At 41.6% G+C, this 19,314-nt stretch overlaps 1 protein-coding gene across 1 annotated transcript; it reads right to left on the reverse strand.

Annotated features, from left to right (window-relative positions):
- Positions 1-2,361: 2,361 nt before the first annotated feature.
- On the reverse strand, positions 2,362-17,478 carry LOC308156112 (meiotic recombination protein REC8 homolog; the record flags this gene model as incomplete). The annotated part of the gene is made up of 15 exons (XM_080529471.1): positions 2,362-2,453; positions 2,903-2,991; positions 3,624-3,728; positions 4,071-4,122; positions 4,513-4,561; positions 5,242-5,390; positions 5,768-5,840; positions 6,417-6,524; positions 10,356-10,426; positions 10,842-10,917; positions 11,093-11,213; positions 13,855-13,930; positions 14,537-14,679; positions 15,272-15,340; positions 17,423-17,478. 15 exons carry the CDS (start codon positions 17,476-17,478, stop codon positions 2,362-2,364), a joined length of 1,329 nt encoding a protein of 442 aa, XP_080385597.1.
- Between the last annotated feature and the right edge of the window lie 1,836 nt (positions 17,479-19,314).

The raw sequence follows: 19,314 nt of genomic DNA on the forward strand, positions 1-19,314 counted from the left end.
AATAGGTAACAAAGAATAATCCAAAAGGGTTCCCAATCTTTTGCACAGGGCCCTTTTCCTTTTTTAAATCATTTAAAAACTCAAAATAAAAATAAACCTTGCTTTAAAATTTGCTGAAAGGTGTCATGTTTAACTTTGTAGCATTTAGTGTTCAGGTTTGCTTTCAATCATGGAGATTCATTGTAACAGACATTTAAACCATGGGTGCCCACATTTTTGCACCCCACTATAGGTATAATGACCACAAATTATGCATGTATAGCAGGCACGTGCCGTGAGCTTTTAGATTGGGTAAGCATAAGATATAGAAATACACATACTTACACATACACACTATCAGTGAACGCAGTTTCAAGGAAATGCAATTTTGATGCCCTAGAACCCGCTAATAAACTGTAGGGTCACTTTGTGATCAGATTACCAAAAACAAAAACACAAGTCCAGTTTCAACATCGCAAACGCACACACGCACAACACAGACACACACCGTTTCCATCCTCCATAGTAAACTCACAACACACTTTCTTTTCACACTTTTGTCACACAGGCACTTGACATCACATCACAAACCCTCCCTCTCTATCTCTTTCAAACACTTTTGGTCCAGAACCACTGGCACGGACAGCGACATTAGGCCTATCTCAGCGATTGATTAAGCAGCTCTCTCTCCAAACACAACGGCACAGGCCTACATTCAAAGGTAAAAGCAGAGGAAGTCTTAAATAAGGAGCCATAACCAGCAGCACAGCAGTACTCAAACCATATAAACAAGCACAGATCGCCACCAGCCTCGCGAATCATATACATAATATAAACCGCTCATACCAGGCTTGCTGTAGCCCCTAGCGACTCTCCCTTTCTGGGTGTGAAGATCGGTGAGCGGTGGCTTCGGGCGGCCTTTAGCCAGTAGTTGTGTTTTTCCAGTCCAGTCCAGTCTACGAAATCCCTTTAGGTCGCTGACAGTAATGTCCATATTCACAAAATCAAGCAAGTTATCCTTATTGATTATTATTATTTAGATCGTTTGAGCTAGCTAGCATAAGCTATTCTGCCGGGCGAGAGAAAGTAAGGTGAAATGTTAAGTGAACTTGAAAGTGATAAGAGCCATTATCGGAATGAACGAACTACTGATTGGCTGGTAAGCATGCTTACCCTGGCCACATTAAACAGCGGGCTGAGGCATCGAAAAATAAATAAAATAAATGTTCACGCATTCGAATGTACGCGAGGGAAAGCAGAGAGAGAAGTGCTTATAATGCAACGCAATGCAAGCAAGCAGAATAGCGAGTGCTTACTCCTGCAGGTGGCGCCAAAATGAATGACTCCTGCTGCCCTGGGACCTAAAATACGACTCTTTTAATGAAAACAAACAAACGGTTACATGCACTTTTATTATAATATTTTCACTGTCCTTTTTAATTTTTTCGTTGGGTAAGCACTGCTTACTATGCTTATATGGACGACACGTCCTTGATGTATAGCATGTATAACATAAAAGTCAGGAGTCAGGAGGAGTGTGTTTTATTCCAGTAAAAGCTATTTTATTCAAAATATACATTAACAACATTAACCAACGGCCCAATATGAGGCAATCAACGATAAGAACCACACTTGATTAAATTACAAGCAGTCCTGAATATTAAAACACATCAAAACATCAAATGGTACTGACAGTAAATTATTGATAAATGCCGTAGAATAAACATGAACAATTAAAAACATTAATTGCAAAAAAACACGTAAAAAGTCATTAAAAAACTGTAAGAGGTCATCATTAGTCCTGAATATTAAAACACATCAAATGGTACTGACAGTAAATTATTGATAAATGCCTTAGAATAAACATGAACAATTAAAAAGTGTAAGAAAGACTGCAAGAGAATTGCAACAAAAGTGTCTGAGGATGATCTAATATGAATGCAATTGACATGACATGTACATTATTACCCAAGGTTGAAATGTGAAAAGGCCAATTGAATTCATGTATGGTTTATCAGTGGGTACCCAGTTAAAAGCCATAACCATCAGACTGTATTCTGTGTGTGTATATGTATCTCTGTGTGTGTGTGTGTGTGTGTGTGTGTGTGTGTGTGTGTGTGTGTGTGTGTGTGTGTGTGTGTGTGTGTCTGTGTGCCTGTATAATATCTAAGCACCTGGTGGATATCAGTATCACTGTGAGTGCCTGTGAGTGTACATTTGTGAAAGTTGTCAATCAAGTGTATGTGTGTATCTTGTGTGAACCAGTTGTTGTGTATTTGTGATTGGGTGTGTGAACCCACATGGTGTGCATTTGTGAAAGTCTGTGTGTGTGTGTGTGTGTGTGTGTGTGTGTGTGTGTGTGTCCAGGTCCCACTCTGTACCTCAGGCTGTCCGGGGGGAGTGGGAGGGGATGACAGTGATGGGGCCGTAGGGATGCCCCTGACACACACCCAGCTCTCTGCCAGTCACCCGCTCTGGACAAACACAGTGGCACACAGGTCAGAACACACCAGAACCAGAAGACCGACCCCATGTAGTCCTACAAGTGTCTAATGCCTGAGCTGAGCCCCAAACAGTGGTCCATCTTTGGTTGGACAACAAACTTCTATTCTAAAATAAATAAGGTCAGCCCACTTTTCAGGGCCAAAAGTGAAGTGGAAAGTAAAGTCAGTCTTTCCATTTACATTTTTGGAATTTAGTGGACACCTTTTTTGGTAATATACAGTTGAGAAACTGAACAGGGGGATTCAGAGGTTTAAGGAGGGACAGTTAAGGTGTAGCCTGAAAAGATGAAGTCTATGGCAGAAGATAGGGAGAGACTCTGCAATCCTGACAGCAATGGGGAGCAATCTTCAGATTTAAATCCAATTTAACACGCCATTATATGGCACTCTATCATCAATTCAGTCATTCAACTCCTCACCTAACAGTTGGAAGAACATTTGAGCTGCAGTACTGCGGTCTGCATCAGGGGGCAGCAGAGAGTGGAAGTCCTCTTCCAATGACACCTTTCTGGAGAGGGAGATGAAGAAGAGGAGAGAGGAGTGTTTATTGTAGCATTGATAGTGGTTTACCTGTGGTTCTCTGATGAAGGGTGCTCGGTAGGGACGGGTTAGGTTGATCCATTTATCTATCAGTCAATCACGGACTTCCGCATCGATACAAAGATATCTAATCGACAAATCGAAAAAACCCATTACAAGTACTCAGTATTTGTGAGATTTAAAAATGCATGTGGCCGTGTTTTTTCATTCATTTAACAACCTCGCTGAGTTCATTCATCCCCTCTCAGTTGTTGCCATGGGCTATTGCCACTGCTCACGATAATGTTGTTCAATGTAAACTTTGCAATAGTAAATTCACATACCACCATTTGGCAACTGTAATGCTTCAATACTTCAAAACAAAACACCCAGCGATCTCCAGTGATGCTGAGACACAGGCAAACTGACATGACTAACTTCACAGTTCAAACACAGACCTATGAAATGGTTATTTATTTTACATCGTGGACATAGATACGAGTTTGAATAAACAAGATAATTTAAGTCAGCATAAATATAGCATGCACGATCGATAAATGACATTTAGCATCCATCAACTAACTGATTGTGAAAAATGCAGTCGGACCCATCGACATTTACCTCAGCAGGCTCTCAGGGGTGAGCTCTGGTTCTCTCTCAGGGAGGTCGACACACTCCTCCACTATGTCCTCCATAGCCACCACCACCTCCTCTTCTATGGGAGACCTGCCCCCCCACACATAAACACACACACACACACACACACACACACACACACACACACCATTATTAGGTAGAGTATCTTCACCCATTAGCCATCAGTTACAATTCTAAGAATTGACTTTTGACATGAAAATGTTAGTACACGTTGCTACTTGCCCTCTACACCCTGACAAAATGTAAAAAATGGCACCTGGGATTATGGACAGGGCCATAGATGTCAAGCCACTCCTACTAACCCCCCCTTTAACAAAAAAATCTATATTTAATATTCAATTTATATTTCAGTCGCTCTCATCCTCTTTCTAGAGAGATAATGTTCACTGAATTCTTTTTCTCATCTCTCACCGTCTGCTGGCCGGAGTGTGTTCTTTGGACACTTCCTGGAGCTCTGAGACAGCTGAAAGAAACATGTGATCGATCAGGCTCATGATCAAGCCCACTGTAGTAGACAATTGACTATCTTCCCCAAGCACACCCATGTAAACGGACTACAGAAACCTTAAGCTCCTAGCCACTTTACTACTGAACGATCTATTATCACTAGTTGCACCACTAGTGTATTCTGTCTTATCTGTACTATTGTCACCTTTATCTGGTATTATGCCCATTTTTTTTCTCCATGTATGTCCTGTACTACTGTTACTTTCTTGAATTATGTCTATTGCCTTATGTCTTGTGCTGCAACACAATGTCAGGAACCGAAGCCTAAGAATGTTACTCTCTTACACTTGTGTAATGTGATGTAACAATAAACTTGAAACTTGAGATAGATCCCCTGGTGTCTGACCTGAGGTTTCAGAGGGGGCTCGTCCTGACTCCCTCAGCTCTCGTGTGACCTGTGTACAGAGGACACTCATCGACACATGCACTGTAGACATGTTGTGTCGTGACAGAGAATGTACTCTCAATAATCTGGATGAATCATGGGTCGACGTATATCAACAAACAAACCAACGTGGGGAACGGTGGTGGAATAACGTTGTAGCTCGATGCACTCGTCTTGCAATACTGTTGTTGAAGTGTGCATTGTCGGTGCTGTGTTGGTGTGTTATTGTAAGTGTACAGCTAAACTAGCTAGCTACATTGACATTGGGAATGCAGTTGAAGAAGTGATTGTGCATGCATGCAGGGTCATCATCAAAATGTCAACTATGGCAATGCATTTGAACATGCAAATAGATATGGATATAGATAGGAACTACATATCAGCAGCAATACTTTTAGAAAATATGATTTGAGCCTAGCTGAACACATCCCATATGCCAACAAAAACAAACAATACAGTATAATAACTCCTTATTTTGTTGGCAATGAAGAGGTGCAAATAAGCGTATTTTGTAGTTTTTGTCTGAGAAATAGTCCTAATTTGGCTGCAATCTCATATCGTGAATCGTATTGAATCGTGAGTTGAGTGCATTGTTACATCCCTACTAAAAACTAATGTTCATTGATTGATGGTCGTAATGAAAACAAATGCGGTCATAGTCAACAGAAATAAAGAATTTACCCCTCTCACGCCAGAGCCCCTCCTCTCTCTGTCCTTCTCCACCCCCATGTCTACGTCGACCTCAGAGTCTCCCCCCTTCTCTCCCCCCTCCCTGCTGCTCTTCTTCCTGAGGACAGCACACTGTTGCCATAGTGACAGGAGGTCAGGGTGGAGGTGAGCTGTGTTAGGGAAGAGGGTAAGGAGGGGTGGGGGTGGGGGCAAAGAGAAGATAAGCAAACTTGTCTTATCTTAATCGTAGTCATCTACTTATGTGATCGCTCTCTCTAAAAACGCCACAAGGGTTGTCTATCTATCCATCTATCCATCCATCCACCCATCCGTCCAATCGTCCCTTCCTGGGTCCATCTATCCATCATGGACTGAACTGCATACTTCCTCCCTAGACCGCAATGTCCACCAACTCACAATATATCATCACTATCATCTGCGGTGGCATATATACGCTGGGAAAGATCCATTATGTCTACCTCTGGGTACGCTGAAACGTCAGACCTTGTCATCCAAGTTTCTCTCAGTAGAGATATGAGATACTCACGGCAGGCGGGGGCGCTGAAGAGCTCTCCGGGGGCGGCCGTGGACCGGGAGGCGGGGTCTATCAGCACCTTGGACTGGGAGAGAGAGACAGCAACACTAGGCAAAGAGGTCAACTACACTTCCTCAAGCACAGATCATCAATAGGCGGCCCGCAGGCCAGATCCGGCCACTCTATAATGTGCAGCTTTATCACACAGCACAATGCCACAGATGTCGCAAGTTTTGAGGGAGCGTGCAATTGGCATGCTGACTCCAGGAATGTCCACCAGAGCTGTTGCCGGTGAATTGAAAATGTATTTCTCTACCATAAACCATCTCCAAAGTCGTTTCCAATTCCAATTCTCGGACACACCTTTGGAGACGGCTTATGGTAGAGAAATGAACATTCAATTCACGGGCAACAGCTCTGGTGGACATTGCTGCCAATTGCACGCTCCCTCAAAACCTGCGACATCTGTGGCATTGTGCTATGTGATAAAACTGCACATTTTAGAGTGGCCTTTTATTGTGACCAGCCTACTGAACAGTACTTCCTTAAAACAAAACAAAAATATCTATTTAGATACCCAGACAAAGATACTTGACTGATTTGAAGAATCAATCCTTCAGTGAAATCCTCTGGTGCCTGGTAGGAGGGTGGGTGGTCTTACCAGGGGCATGGTCTCAGCAAGAGGGTCCTTGATCTGCAACTGCATTGCCTCCATGGAGATCTGCGTGTGAGGGTCGGCGAAAACAAGCTGTCGCCTGCGACCCTGTCTCTTAGGAGAGGGGACAACTTCGGGGAGCTAGGTGTCGGAGAGAAGGAGGTAGAAAAGGATGTAGCGGCAGAGTGGAATGTTAGAGGTAGAGAGGAGAGAAAGGATGTAGAGGCAGAGAGAAGGAGAGAGAGGATGTAGAGGCAGAGAGAAGGAGAGAGAGGATGTAGATGCAGAGAGAAGGAGGGAGAGGATGTAGAGGCAGAGAGAAGGAGAGAGGATGTAGAGGCAGAGAGAAGGAGGGAGAGAAAAAATATACATCTACAAACAAAGCTGTGTGTATGCATGGTTGATGAATGAGGCCTATTGAGACACTACAGCTAGTCTGTGACGGTAATAGTATAAGCGTGTAACTGGCGACCGTGAAAAGAAATAAACAACCGTCAAACACTTTATTACATAAAATTCCGCCTATCTATCAAACTGTCTCCACCCCCTCTAGCACACTATCTCCCTTCTAGCCCTTCCAATCCTCTCCAACCTGACATTTTTTGTTAATTTGTAATAATAATAAAAAATACAATTACTAATAATAAAGTGTTATAAAGTGTTATTTAACAGTTATTGGAATGTTTGTGTCCAGGTAGAAGACTGGAAATCTGGAAATTAATAAATTCTTTATTCACGATGTGTCCTATTCTCCAAAAAAGAAAAGAAAAAGAAAATTGCTTCCTCTTTTCTTTCACTGTGCTCACCGCATAACTCACTGGGAACTTCAGAGTGTATATCTGGTACATCATTGTTGTGACGGTAAGACTGTGTATATATGAATGGCTGAAACGAGGGCTACGACTATTACCAAGTCTATCGCTGGGTTTATCCGCAAAGACCTTTGCCCGTACAGTGTAGTCGAAAACGAAGGTTTCCGACGAATGCGCCATAACACTGGCACCAATATATGAAATACTGTGTCAAAAATATTTAACTGAAACGGCTATTCGAGTGTTGTATGTAGTTCTTCCTTTAAACATTTTAACTCCTGCTTTCTGGGCAGTTAAGCCTTCTGGCACTTTATTTTGTATGAATGATGGCAGACACACATGGACAAGTTGCAGAAGAGTAACCTTAGATAGTCTATTAGGCTAGGCTGATGACTGTAACTGAATGTAACTGTCTCCATTTCTCACACACACACACACACACACACACACACACACACACAAGCACAAACACACACACACACACAAACAAACACACATACACACACCTCTCCACAAGAGCTCTCCGGCGCTCTCTCCGGCGCTCTGTCCGGTGTTCTCTCTGGCGATCTCTCTGGCGATCTCTCTGGCGCTCTCTCTGGCGCTCTCTCTGGCGCTCTCTCCGGTGTTCTCTCTGTCCCCTTCTCTGACTCTTCCTCTCTCTCTGAGGAGTACGGGGCCTCTAGTGGCATCTCCATGGGCTGGCCCGTTTCCTTGTCCAGCAGCCACACACTGTCCCCCACCACCACCGTGTCCTTCAGCCTGGACATGCACACACACACACACACACACACACACACACACACACGCACACACACACACAATGGTGGGTACTATCTTAATAACCATCTAGCTTCCTCATTTATTGTAATCAGAAAACACACACAACAAAAATGAAGACTGTTCAAGTCCTAGCTGGACTTGAACAGTGACCACAGCCCTTGTGGCAGTAAGATCCGCCTGTGAAAGGGTCCCAGGGGACTTACTGGTCAATAGATGTCATGGCTCCCTCCTGGTCCCTTGTTCTCTCCGTCTCTCCCTCTCTCTCCCTTTCCCTCTCCTCAATCTCTGCGTCTGTCACACACACACACACACACACACACACACACACAACTTTTCACTCCTTTCACGCTAACAAATGTCCATATCGATCGCCTGTCATTACTTAGAGAATCCTACTATCCTCTCTCATCTCTCTTACCCCAGTCGAATTGGTCTGGCTGCTCCAGAAGCAAGTCGATCACTCTGCCTGTGGCTTCAGTTAGCTCCGCTCCCTCAAACTGATGGAGAGAGAGAGGGAGAGAGAGATAAGTAACCATAAAAACACCAGCTCAACACTCTTGTCTTGAGCCATTCAGTGGGGAACAGTATCCTTACGTCAACATCAACGAAATACAACATCAAAATATAAAACACAATTTTGGATTGGAAACAGTGCTAATAACTTAGTGAATCTTGATTTATTATTCAGCACAGTCTATGGCGGTGGTGGGTAAGGCTAAAACGTTCATCCTACGTTATTTGGCGTTCAGGAGACCTGTAAAGAATGGGATGGGTAATGTTTTGTATCTTGCTGTTCTTTTTTTGGGGATCTCGAGTTGGGTAGTTTCTGATTTGGCGATTTGATATTTCGGCTCTGGTAGGTGGCAGCCAGGTTCTGAAGGGGGAATTCAGAAGACCCAAGGCAAGGTCCTTGCACAGTGTATTTCTTCTGTCTTAAGTATGTTGCATCAGGTAAGGGACTACTGTTGTTATCAGGCCAAGAACCCACTGGTCTGATCCCATAACGTTAATGGGAGACTGTGGTATCAGTCAATTATTCAGTGCAGGAGTGCCAGTGTGTTTGGCTTGGTAGGCCAAAATGAACCCTGAGTGGTTAACTGTGGGCCAAAAAACCCTGACCATCCATTATCAATACCACCCCCCCCCTTCCAAAAAAGCAATATCCTAAAATGTTGGCTACAACGAATACTTGAAATTGTCCATTTGGGAATGCAATTATTCATATTATGATTTTATTACTAGTGACTAGTAGTGACCACTACTAGACCACATATGTGACATGTTCTAATGCTTTGATCCTCATATGATCAGACTTTTTTTTAGAAAAATGTGAATACAATTCCTCGTTGTTGAAAAATAAATGACACATCACTAGTCAACTAACGCAGCTTGTTTTGTGAGCCTGCTAAGTATTGTCATAGTTTAACTAGGTAGCAGTGGGGATTACTCACCGAATCCATTGCGTTGCAGTATTTTGGCTTGACTAGCGAGTTTGTGTTGTGATTCTCAACAATGTTGAAACGTAGTTCCGTGTTTCAAAAGAAAAGTCAGAACAATTTGACTGGTCGCCGATATGAGGACCAAAGCATTAGAACGTGTCACATAATGTTGCTGGTGAAAAGGTCTGTATGTCGGCGATTCTCACGTCACGCAAATGACCTTTTTTTTTAATATATATAAATGTGAAGTGTTGAAGTGTTGAAGAGCGCACCTGATATAATAATAATAATAATAATAATAATAATAATAATAATAATAACTTGCTTTAATCATTATATAATCATAATTTAATTATTGAGTCATTTAAAGGCAATATTTAAAAGATGGGTTTTTAGTCTTGACTTGAAAATATTTGCTGAGGTTATAACAAACAACAGTTTGTTACTTATGATTTGTGAATTGTATTCACTACATCATCTGCCATGGACTACTAGGTAAGTGATAGATGGCTTGTAAACAAACTTTTAGGACGTGTGCAAAAGCAAGGACTGTGTGATCATCTAATTATGTGGAGTTATGTGTTTTTAGCATGTTGATGTTCAATCAGCATGTTGTGATGTGATGCTACAAATGCAGTTAGGTGTTCATGGTGATGTTCCTTGCTAGCTACTAGCAACTGTTTTGCGTGTGTTTTGATTCAGAGCGTCTTTCTCCGGTATTTGGTTTGAGGGGTACCAACATTCAAATAAGCATATCTTCTTCAACTAGATTTCAGATGTCAATGTATGACACATCGTTTGAAAGCTTACAATCTGCACTTTCATAATATGGAAAAACAGTTAAAACGAATGAATTTCAAAATGACAATTTTCGATGCTAATCCAAGAACCCTCTCCCAGGCCCACGCCTTCACCTGAGTGAAGTGAAGCATGACCGGCTCCGTCTCTTTCAGGGTGATGGCTTCTGGCGTGGATTGGTTAAAACCTGAGGTGAGAGGGACATAGAGACAAGAGAAGGAAAAGAAAAAAGGGAGAGTGGAGGAAAAGTACCAACGTTAGAGACGCTGATCTCTTGGTGAAGATTTGTCATCTGATCTCAATAACAGACTATGTTTTAGCCCTGTCCGGAAGCAACGGTGTGCCCTTGAAACTCGTAAAGATCTTTAGAGGATTGTACAAGTGGAAGCAATATACCTATTCCATTCTGTCACATCCACACGTGCTTATATTAGGGGGGGGCAACTCTAACATGTCTTATTATCTTTCTAGCGGAAACTTCTGGTGAGTATTTTGACCTTATTCCCACTTTCTGTTTCAGTCTGTGTCTTTTTTTTTGCAACTCGAGAAAGAAGCTTCTTGTAGAGTTGCAACTAGTAGAGGTTGGCTAGGAATTGACTCACCCTCCCCCTCCGATGCGGTTCTGGAACTGACCACTGGAGAGCGCTGTGTAGTCACAGCCGCCATAATCTGCCATGGCTGGGGAAGTAACAGAATCGCCATAAAACAAGGTCAATCAATGTACCACCTTTTCTGTGTGCTAAGCCTTAGAATAATGCTTTGTAAATACATTCGATGAATCAACAGAGAATTTGAATTCTAACTCTAATTAAAGTAGAGAATTTTTTTTGTTGTTGGTTAACGTTGAAAGTACCTGAGGGATCCTGTAGGGACTGGGGAGCTGGTCTCCTGAGCCCATCACACCAAAGAAGGGGTCTGGAGCCCCCTCAGCCTCCTCCAGAAGGAACAGGGAATCAGCCACGTTCAGGGCTAGTCTGGGACACAAAAGGGCCAATGTTAAATGCAAAATGGCTGCTATGCATTGCCCAGGTGGGTCTGACACATAGGCAGGGAGTGGGGTGAGATGTCCTCATACTAGAGCATAAGTGTAAGCATAGTTACAAGCTTATGTTTGAGTTTATGGTTAGACCGAGGCTACAGGTAGGGTTATAGGCTGCTCATCCGGTTAGACTGAAACGTTATCCCTAACCAAACATAAACTTACTGTATACCTAACCACAACCTTTACCCTGAAGATAACAATTTCTTACAGTAAGCGTGTTGTGTTTCTGGGTTACGGGACTGATCTTTATTTATGATGGGGGTGGTACACGGATGGATTTAACCTCTAAAATACCAAAATTGACGACCCTCCCCTTACGCAAAATATATTTTCGCATAGCCCTCGAATACTTGAAAAACATACATTGGCTCTCCCCCTACAAAGATGAATGATTAAAACACAGTGGTGTTTCCACACGCTGTAAACATTTCAAGGCAAATTAAACTATATATTTAGTAATGATAGAGTAACTACCTTTGATCGACAACACTATTGTTGTTAAAACTAAAGCAAAAGTGAAAGCGTTATGATGTTCCTTTTGACAAGAATAAACGTGAGTCGGGTTGTGATCATGCAACCCAGCTCCATACTGTTCAAGAGTCCTGGGGAGAACCCTGCTGTCCATAGTGCCGTCATTTCAGCTAAACAGCTATTACAGAATCATTGGCGATTCATAATCTATATTTTGTACATTTCATGCAATTCCACAGCAACATTTCTAAACACTGGAGAAAAACCTGCCATCCTGCATCAATTTAGTGCCATACCAAGGGCCTATATTTCACTTTGAAAGAGTCAGTGTTGCACACAAGATCTAGATCGATCAAGTGTTTCATAGGCACTACTACACACATGAAATTAACATAGTACATGTTGTTTTTGATTAAATAATTTTCGCCCTAAAGTAACCTAGCTTTTAATTACTTTACTTTGGCTGCGTTTTTTATTATTATTCTGAAATACTGTACACATCTCAGCAATGACAGTTGGATTTGTAAAGTGTTCTTCATACAGAACAAACAACAGAAGAAGAAAAAAATAAGCCTTCTGCATATACTCTACACAAAGGCCACAAGACCTTGTCAACATCACAGGTAATGTTCTCCCTGGCCAAGCAGAGGGGAAAGTATCGCCTGGCATGACGAATCCAGCCCTGATATACTTCAGATATATTTCAACACAGGAGAGCTCACCTTTAGCCCTTATTGCTTAAGCTATGATTGCTAATTCAAATGCAATAGGTGTTTGCCCATATGGAGTGTGATTGATGTTTTGAGTTTAGCATTCTGAATGGTAGTGTTTTCCATGTGAACACAAGAGATTTGATCAAGGAAGTGTGTGCCAAATGTAGAGAATTGTATTTAGTGTTTTGTTAACTGGGTGGTTTAGAGTGGCAAAGACTGGGTGGTTTAGTAGTGATAAGCAAGAAATGTGTTTGTCAGAATTGGTGTGAGATAAAATACACCAGTTTCAGGTTTTGGTCATTGTGTTTGAGGTTTGGATGTTAGTGTTAAAGCGAAAACCTGTAAACACTTTATTTATTTGTTGTTCGACCACTGGTTGGTTTTGTGGCGCTGTTCCGACTTTCAGGACTTCAGAAATCGACAGTTTGTCTTGCTTATGTCTTGCTTTCAGACAGTTTCTTTCTTTAAACTGATCACTGTTGTTTTCATTCTCGAACTGCTATCACAGAATACTGTATACTTTAGCTCCTACATAAACTAAGAAGGACACAGGTTAAAGTATACCATTCGTTCTTGAGATCACTTTAGTACGGAGCCCCCCTGGGGTCACATGGTAGGAAAAAAATATTTGATGTGTGAATCCGTTCCCTCGGTTAAGTAAATCTGTTCCCTCGGTTTAGTAATTAGTTCGTTCGGTTTAGTAATTAGTTCCCTCGGTTTAGTCATTTGTTCCCTCGGTTTAGTAATTCGTTATGGTTAGGGTTAGGCCCTACGAGCCAGAACGATCGCAAGGATTCTAACCCTAAACCTAACCCTAACCCTGACCCTAAACCTGGTAGGGCCTAACCCTAACCCTTGGGACCCCAGGGGGGGTCCGTACTTTAGCCTTGTGAGAGGAAGGGGAATTAGCTCAAACACACAAAACGAGCGGCTCTTCAGATTTGCGATGACCCAACACTCGTTGTTGGTCAGTGGTCCACTGAACGAATACTACTGTGTATTTCCACCGTATTTCATATTTAGTAACATGTAAGCAAAAAACAAAGTTGTCAGAAGCAGAATTTGAACCCATGACTCCAGATGAGATTGCAACCTGAACCCAGTAACTAATATAGAGTTCTGTATATACCGTGGTAATATGATTCATTCGCGTATTATAATTATAATTTTTTACCGCGTAAAGGTTTGCCAAATTAACCGCGATCGTTAACGAATAAACTAATATTTCCCTTTTTAGCTTTGAGAACTTCTGAGAAGTACGGCTAAAACAAACCCTTTACTCTGAGTGTGTTGAGGGGAGACACCTAAATGCCTACTCTGGGGCAGGTGTGTGGGTGACATTGTGTATGTGTGTGTGTAAGCGTGTATGTATGATGTGTGTCCCCTGACCTGTCAGGCTCAGGCAAGTCGATGCTTATGTGTATCTTGGAGCGCAGCAGGCGCTCGATGGTCTGCTGAATCTCATCTGGAAAAGAGCAGGGAAGTTACTACAGTATATCATGAGGTCAAGGTACTGTGTGACATCACATTCATTTTACAGGCTGCACAGTTACCGTGGTGATTCTGCGTGGGTGACCTGGAAGATGATGTGATTCTGCATCTACAGTACCATCACAACTAACTTTGCTGAAGTGTTTATGGTTTATGCTGCATTCTGCGGTGGAGGAGGTCATAAATCTGACAGTTTGGCTGGTAACGAAAGATAAACTACTACTACGAATTAATTCTGCTTAATGGTAATAAAATAAAAGGTATTATTGTGTACCAGTGTTTTGAAGAGACGGTAAGTCTCATCCATTAGTGAGTTGTATCTACCTCTAATGACAATGTGCTGCATGTGCTGTGTTTTATCAATGAGTGTGTATGGAGGTGAGTGCGTGTAGTAGTAGGTCCTGTGGCTTTGGTGGTTTGTATTTCAGATCAACCAGTGCCCTTCACTGTGCAGCTGTCAGACCTGATGTATTACTTTACCTTACTCTCATTTCTGTGTGTATCGACAGCAGTTCTTTCCACAATGACATTTGTTATGCCCTGCCTTCCCCCAGCCCCACTCCCTCCCTCCCTCCCTCACCCAGAAGAAAAGCACACTGGCGGTGGTAGACGATGACTACGCCGTACTGGAGCTGGGAAGACAGGTAGAGGGAGAAGCGGGGCCGGGGGAGGCCTGGTTGGAGGGGAGGCACCCGCACCATCACATAGTCCATGATGTCATCACTAGGATCAACGTGACACATATCAGACACACACCCATCAAAGATTCTGATCTAAAGCACCAGTGTGTGACCTTCAGACCTGAGTCAAATACTATTTGAAATCCTTTCAAATACTTGAGCGTTTACTTGAGCCTGTCTGGAGTCCCTGAATGGCATGATTTGCACTTTTGGGGATTATTCAACAATGGTTCAATTGCTCCAGGCGCCATCAGTCAAGCACAGATATTTGAAATATAACATGTGTTATTTAAACCTATGTCTGGTGGCCTCATGCTGTACTGTAAAGTCTGACACACAATGTACATCATTAAGCATTTAGCAGATGCCTTTATCCAAAGCGACTTACACAAATACATTTGTCTGAAGTAAGTGAATCATCTATGCATCAGTGATTACAAGAAAGTAATCTATGCTATGACCAGGGGCCATTGGCAGTTACAATGCAGGACAGGTAAGATATAGTCTGAAGAGATCAGAAAGGTCTGTACAAGAATTAGTACTGCTGTGACAGAAGTTTCAATAAAACCATAATGCTAAATCAATACCTCGTATTCCCTCAGACAGTGGAGGGGATGGGGGGGGGGTTTACATACCATGTTTTCCCAACATTGACCTTCAGAAGCTCCCTGCGTGTTATTCTGGTTCCTTTCGTGGCTGCCAACCTAAAACCACCCAGATCAGGCATGAAAATGGGTCGGGGTGAAAAAGGTGAGAAGGATACGAGACCCGGAACCTTTTTTTTGTGGAACAATTAGCTTCCATGTGCTCATATCTGTTTTTTTGAGATTTACTCTAGTGGTGGTCACATGCAGAATTACAAGATTGAAAAAAAAAATAAGTATGGATGTCTATTTTGGATTCAAAACGGCGAATTTCGCCGAAAGGTGAGCGATTATCATGCCTGTATATTACATTACCTCAGAATACCACCAACAACATCACATTAACTATGTTACATTACCTCAGAATACCACCAACAACATCACATTAACTATATTACATTACCTCAGAATACACCAGGAACATCACATTAACTATATTACATGACCTCAGAATACACCAGGAACATCACATTAACTATGTTACATTACCTCAGAATACACTAGAAACATCACATTAACTATGTTACATTACCTCAGAATACACCAGGAACATCACATTAACTATGTTACATTACCTCAGAATACACCAGGAACATCACATTAACTATATTACATTACCTCAGAATACCACCAACAACATCACATTAACTATGTTACATTACCTCAGAATACACCAACAACATCACATTAACTATGTTACATTACCTCAGAATACACCAGGAACATCACATTAACTATGTTACATTACCTCAGAATACACCAGGAACATCACATTAACTATGTTACATTACCTCAGAATACACCAACAACATCACATTAACTATATTACATTACCTCAGAATACACCAACAACATCACATTAACTATATTACATTACCTCAGAATACTACCAACAACATCACATTAACTATGTTACATTACCTCAGAATACACCAGGAACATCACATTAACTATGTTACATTACCTCAGAATACACCAGGAACATCACATTAACTATATTACATTACCTCAGAATACACCAGAAACATCACATTAACTATGTTACATTACCTCAGAATACACCAGGAACATCACATTAACTATGTTACATTACCTCAGAATACACCAGGAACATCACATTAACTATGTTACATTACCTCAGAATACACCAGGAACATCACATTAACTATGTTACATTACCTCAGAATACACCAACAACATCACATTAACTATGTTACATTACCTCAGAATACACCAGGAACATCACATTAACTATGTTACATTACCTCAGAATACACCAGGAACATCACATTAACTATATTACATTACCTCAGAATACACCAGGAACATCACATTAACTATGTTACATTACCTCAGAATACACTAGAAACATCACATTAACTATGTTACATTACCTCAGAATACACCAGGAACATCACATTAACTATATTACATTACCTCAGAATACACCAGGAACATCACATTAACTATGTTACATTACCTCAGAATACCACCAACAACATCACATTAACTATTACATTACCTCAGAATACACCAGAAACATCACATTAACTATATTACATTACCTCAGAATACACCAGGAACATCACATTAACTATATTACATTACCTCAGAATACACCAGGAACATCACATTAACTATGTTACATTACCTCAGAATACCACCAACAACATCACATTAACTATTACATTACCTCAGAATACACCAGAAACATCACATTAACTATATTACATTACCTCAGAATACACCAGGAACATCACATTAACTATGTTACATTACCTCAGAATACACCAGGAACATCACATTAACTATGTTACATTACCTCAGAATACACTAGAAACATCACATTAACTATGTTACATTACCTCAGAATACACCAGGAACATCACATTAACTAGATGGAACAGCCAACACAGCATTGTAACATCAGGGTTCTTCCCAAAGAATGTAAGCGGTATTACATACAAATACATATCCAGCTATTCCTCACAGGTTGAACTGAAAAGGTGCAGGCTTTAGTTTCCAGTTGAGTTATATGAGCTAGATCCCTTTCAGTGAGGTTTTTATCAGAAGCGAGCTACAGAGGTAACTTGTTAGCATCAAGCTAAACTCTTAGCTAGCTACATGTTGTCATGGACTTACCAAATGGTGGAAAAGCAGCCACTGCGACGTCGAAGAACATTAGGATAATAAAACATTTCCTCACTCTCACAAAAGTGCCAACGTTGCAAAGGAAACGGGGTTGGTCGGTAGCTATCTCGGAATGAATTATTCGGGTTTCAAACTATGTGATGATTCTCCTAAATCCCCTCAGGAAAGTCCGCGAGTGAGGAGATTCCGCTGTTGACAAAGACTGAATTACTACTGGTTATTACTGGTCCAATCAGCGATGAGATTACCTTCTGGTCCAATCAGATGTGGGATTACCTGTTTTGACCAATCGCCTTTCTCTACTTGCCTTAGATACAACAATCTAAATATCTGTGACTGTAACCAAAGTGATAATAATATATACAACAGTTAGTTCCGACCAAGTAATTTGATTGGACAAGAGGCATTCCATGAGTTACGATATACAGTATAACAGCACTGGGACTTTTAACTATATGTTATGTAAAAAGGGTGACAACTGTGAAAGGGTGAATAACTGTCCGTGTAGCTACAGTTCACAATATTTTTTTTAAGCATTCTTTAATTCATTATAATTATGCCACCTGTTCTAACAGCCACTGTGTGTGTGTGTGTGTGTGTGTGTGTGTGTGTGTGTGTGTGTGTGTGTGTGTGTGTGTGTGTGTGTGTGTGTGTGTGTGTGTGTGTGTGTGTGTGTGTGTGTGTGTGTGTGTGTGTGTGTGTGTGTGTGTGTGTGTGTGTGTATGGAGGACCAAGTCTGACAAAATTAACAATAAATATATACACACATAAATGAATGTATGAACAAATACACACAGTATACCGCAATATTTCTATATGTATTTATTCTTTTCCACATTTATTCTTTCTTTTCCACATTGTTTTCCACATTCATTCTTTCTTTTCCACATTGTTTTCCACATTCATTCTTTCTTTTCCACATTGTTTTCCACATTGTTTTCCACATTAATTCTTTCTTTTCCACATTCAAGCTTTCATTCTTTCCCCGATTATCAGTAATGTATGCAAATATAGGGGCGTGTCTTGCATGTTGTCCTCGCCCCACGCATTTTCATTGGTTGATGCCCCACGCATTTTCATTGGTTGATACCGCGCGTGACGTGGTAAAAGCGACAAAGTTGAAAAGTCCACCACAGAAGAGAAGAGCACAATGGCTGTCACCTTACCTGAGAATCAGAATCAGAGAGCCTTGCTGGCCAGAGAATTGTTCGCCATAGCTGACCTGGCCGACACTGCTCCTCTTGATTATGTACTTTTCCGCGTGGAGGCTGTTGTTGATCGTGTGGCGGAGTTTGCGGCATCGACCGATGAAGAAGTTAACCCTGACATCTTCCGCATGTTGAATGAAGTCGTCCATGACATGAATGTTGCTCAGCTGCATTCAGCTAACACCACGACAGTGGGTAGGCCCTCGTATGTACTGCCCGTGGAGACACTTGAGGGTTATTTATCATCGGGGTTGTCTGTACGCGACATTGCCAGGCTTTTTTGAGTCAGTGACCGTACAATTCACAGACGAATGGCAGACATTGGCCTAAGGTAAGTCTTGTTTACCGGTATGATATTCCGATTTACGAGTAGCTCACGTTTAGCCCCGTAGTGACTTCAGATGAACCACTGTTGCTCCATCTAATCTCATCTGAAGGCGTACAGGGCTAGTTTATGCTATAAAAATAAACTATCATACTATGGATAAATAGCCTACAGTTGGCCTTGCTATGTAAATCAATAACGTAGTCTACCTATTTACCTATCCCAAAAAGTCCTGAGTCTGACCATAAAAACTCTTCTTTAGGGTTTCTGGCATGTATGCCAACATGGGGGATGCTGAGTTGGATGAAGTAGTCCAGGAAATCCTCGAGTATCACCCAAATTCCGGCTAT

This window comes from Nansenia antarctica (assembly GCF_963989245.1).
Source record: "Nansenia antarctica genome assembly, chromosome: 4".
NCBI classification, from domain to species: Eukaryota; Metazoa; Chordata; class Actinopteri; order Argentiniformes; family Microstomatidae; genus Nansenia; species Nansenia antarctica.